Source organism: Bactrocera latifrons, unplaced genomic scaffold (assembly GCF_001853355.1).
Source record: "Bactrocera latifrons isolate USDA-ARS-PBARC rearing strain unplaced genomic scaffold, ASM185335v1 scaffold_621, whole genome shotgun sequence".
Taxonomy (NCBI): Eukaryota; Metazoa; Arthropoda; class Insecta; order Diptera; family Tephritidae; genus Bactrocera; species Bactrocera latifrons.
The window spans coordinates 16,538-20,081 of NW_017537292.1; the positions used below are offsets into that span (position 1 = coordinate 16,538).

Below are 3,544 nucleotides of genomic sequence, written 5' to 3' on the forward strand. Positions count from 1 at the left end.
TTCGATCAGCAGTTGTAAGCTTTAATTCGCGCGACCGACCGTTCCATGCCGGTCCCTCATACTATGGCAGTGCTGTAATCAACATTGTTGTTGTTATGTTATCGCATTCATAGTATTTCTCATTTAGTGTATTGTTGTTGGTGCTTTACTCGCAAACTTAATGAATAATTAATTATTGCGAACTTTTTAATCGTAATCAAAGTCACGTTCTCTCAACTTTGACTTAAGTAAGCTACACATTGCTCACAGCTCATTCTCGCAAATGTATGAGTTTATACGGATATTGGCAGTAAGACTTACTTGTTACTTAGCTTTAAATGAAGTATTTGAATTTTTCTTAATCCAAGAGAATCAAAGTTGATAAGACAACTTAATGTAATTGTAAAAGCGACTTTGTTGGTGTAGAGTTTTACGTAAATAACGGCAACAGCTTCTCTCTCTGATGCCGCTTCAGCAGTTGTAATAAATGTGCTCGGATTAGTTAAACAACTTCCTTTTGGAACTTCGTACCGCGCAACGTTAAATACCATCTCTAGCCAACTCCCCCACAAAAGGCGTATACTGATACCAGTTGTGCGATTAACTGCAAAATTTTCGTAAATAAACTGAAATGTAAAASCGATGAGCTYGCCGGAAAGGCACCTATATCCAAACTCGTTCAGGTTGSGAACGATCTGGGGTTCTCTCCTGTCTGCATGCATTAGGGTGCCATGTATGTGAGCTTCCCACGCGCTCAGCAAGCGTTGGCTAGCAACCAATACTTGTAGGGTTGCGTAAGCCTGCTGGCGCAGASTGAAATACAAAACATCCCTTATCTAGGCTCGCAAYGCTGCAATGATATATGTCCTAACTGGACACTTTTCAATGAGGTGAGGCTTAAGATTTTGCARGACGCACCAGCCTAATTTGCAATGAAGAAGATGACTTTGAAAAAAATAGACAATTTTTTCGCCACTGTGCAACTTACGGTGGACTAAGGTTGCTAGATTGCTATACTTTTTACGAACCCGGCGAATTCTGGTATATATATAAGCGGTCTCAATAAATTTGTGGCAAGCTCTAAGCGTTATGTCGATAAGCGATGGTCTTTTTGCACGAGGACCCCGCATATTGTATTCGAGTTAGGAGCCACATTTCGGAACGTTTTAYCTCTGATTCAAAACTTCGAGAGAAACTCTTTGGCACCTTTGCAAATCACATGCAGCATGCGGACAATTCGAAGAAGACTAAACCACTCGCAAAAAAAGCTCTGCTCACTGAGAAAATTTGGTCYAAACGGCGAGAGTGGACAAAGGATCACGAAACCTGCATCTTTGACGCACGGGAATGTAAGCGCTTTGTTTGCATTTGTTGAGAAAACTTACCACTGGCTCTAAGCGTTTATCTATAATTATGAATTTTRGGCATCACAAATGACGTGTGTCTATAGCGATGTAAGTACCGTTATTCGTGGCGTCACCAATAAGCAGCCGATTTACCTAACCTAACYGTAGTTCTAATTTTCTGAGCTCAAAATTAATATCCGATCGGTCTTATGCTTTTCTAACAGTATAATATCGTTTATGACAGTCATTAAATTTAATTTTTGCATTAAAATTATTGCAATTTATTTGTACTTTTTTTTAAATTTTTTTTTCTTAATACTGCAAGGGTCGATACTTTAATCCTGCGGCAATTACTTTGTTCACTGGGCCGCACGCACGCACACTCTACAAGTAAGCTATGTCTTCTACATCCTCTTGCCAATGCGGCCATTTTTGTATCGCGGCATACAGTGCATCGCCTGGACAGTTGGTGCCATTGCGCACTTGCCGATGTCCATATAAAATGTAATCCTCACGCAAAAAGCCGCAATCCACAGAGAACTGTATAAAATCCAGCGCCACTTCCAACATGCTGGACGGTGGCAGTGCTTCTGTAAAATTCATAAAAAAAATTTACCCGTGAGTAAGCTGTAAATGGATCAGTAACTCAATATTACAAACAACGTCGTCATTGTATTGTCGTCAAYGATTCTTACCGGTAAAATCGCCTATTAGCAGCAGTCCAATGCTGCGATTGTTGTAGTGAGGCGCATGAGCTGCGACCACGTTGGCACCGCGGCCCTCGTATACATTGCCATCACCGCAAATTGCATAGCTATAGCCAATATCGGACCAWTGSCGTTCATCWATGTGAAAGTCTTGTATCTGCTGCATGGCCAGATGACAATCCGATTCTGACAGCGCCATACCGGGCTTATACGAGTGGTGTATGATGATGAACGGCGCGGCTCCGGCAAAAGTTGCTCGATCCTTTGGCGGACGTGCGTGCCAATCGCTGCGTTCTATCAACTTCCATTGACTGTCGCCGATCTCTGCGGGAGMTGAAAAAGCGCGAATTTGTGTGTTAGTAWGTACTGTTTGGGTAATTGGAGCAGCRTATGCAAAKAGTCCRTTTATGCGCGGCTCAGAAGGCATGCACCTTTGTAGCCACACTCAGCGTTCCCAACATACTCACCGGCGTAGGTGGTAATATCTCGGTTCAAAAGGCAAATTGACGTAAGGGCCACAAGTACACGCACTACAGCAAGGCGGGTCTTCATTGTTTTCCTGCTACGCTAAAATATATTTGTATGTACGCTTTTTTTTCTTATATATTTACAATATATTTGAGCCAGTTTTAAGCGCTTGGCTATAAGCGAATCGAGTATAGCCGAAGCGGCTCCAAGTGATGACCGTGTTGTCGGGTGCTCAAATGTGTTGAGTGCGAAAATTGTGTCAGCTTTTATACGTCAATCTAARCCATTATTATTGTTATTAGTGCATGCTTATAATTTGTTGCTGTAAAGCAAATAAAACATATTTTAGGCGAGATTTTTAAACGCTTAGGCATGACTACGCGCTCACGAAACCCGACGCTGCGACATAGAAGACAAATTAGGCTATTGGYCAAAACAGATTTGGTGCTAATTTTAAGCTTGCTAAACATTTTTGTAAAGTAAAGAGAAGAGTCGGAAATATGCGACGTTGGATGCGAGCATTTTCTAWGTTTTTGCTGCTTGCGTGGGAGCGCGTAACTTTTGAATAAAAACGTAAACTCTGTGGGATTTTAATATTTGCTGATTTAGTCTACTGTCTATGTAGTTCGCTTAACTGGAAATCTACTCCTGTAAACATTTCTTAGTCTTTTCTTAGTTAGCTCGGGCAAAATTTTATACTTTGATTTTTAGCGTGTAATCTAATATCATGTTTTTTTTTTTTTAATTTGTTCCCTGAATAATTAAATAGAGATTTGTCCGGAAAGTAATAAGACTGATTTTCTTTTGCCTGATTTTCTTTTTTGGAGCGTGCGCGCACCGACTGGATTCGGTAGAGGGTGTTCATAGCTAACGAATAAGCTGCTGATCAGTTGTCTCCGAGCACCTGGAGAGTCAGAACAAACATTTTCGCTCGACGTGTTTCTCTGAGTGGTGTTAGCGCAAAATATAGAGGTACGCGATTAAAATCTGTGTGTAACTCGGTAAATCTGCGACAGAGCCATTTGATATGATCAAGCAGGCTTA

General features: G+C 41.2%; 1 protein-coding gene across 1 annotated transcript; it reads right to left on the reverse strand.

Annotated features, from left to right (window-relative positions):
• Positions 1-1,616: 1,616 nt before the first annotated feature.
• LOC108975193 (peptidoglycan-recognition protein LB-like) lies at positions 1,617-2,721 on the reverse strand (the record flags this gene model as incomplete). Its single annotated transcript, XM_018943535.1, is given in 3 exon segments — positions 1,617-1,915; positions 2,021-2,366; positions 2,501-2,721. Coding segments are annotated over 3 exon segments (636 nt in total). The 5' UTR covers positions 2,585-2,721.
• Between the last annotated feature and the right edge of the window lie 823 nt (positions 2,722-3,544).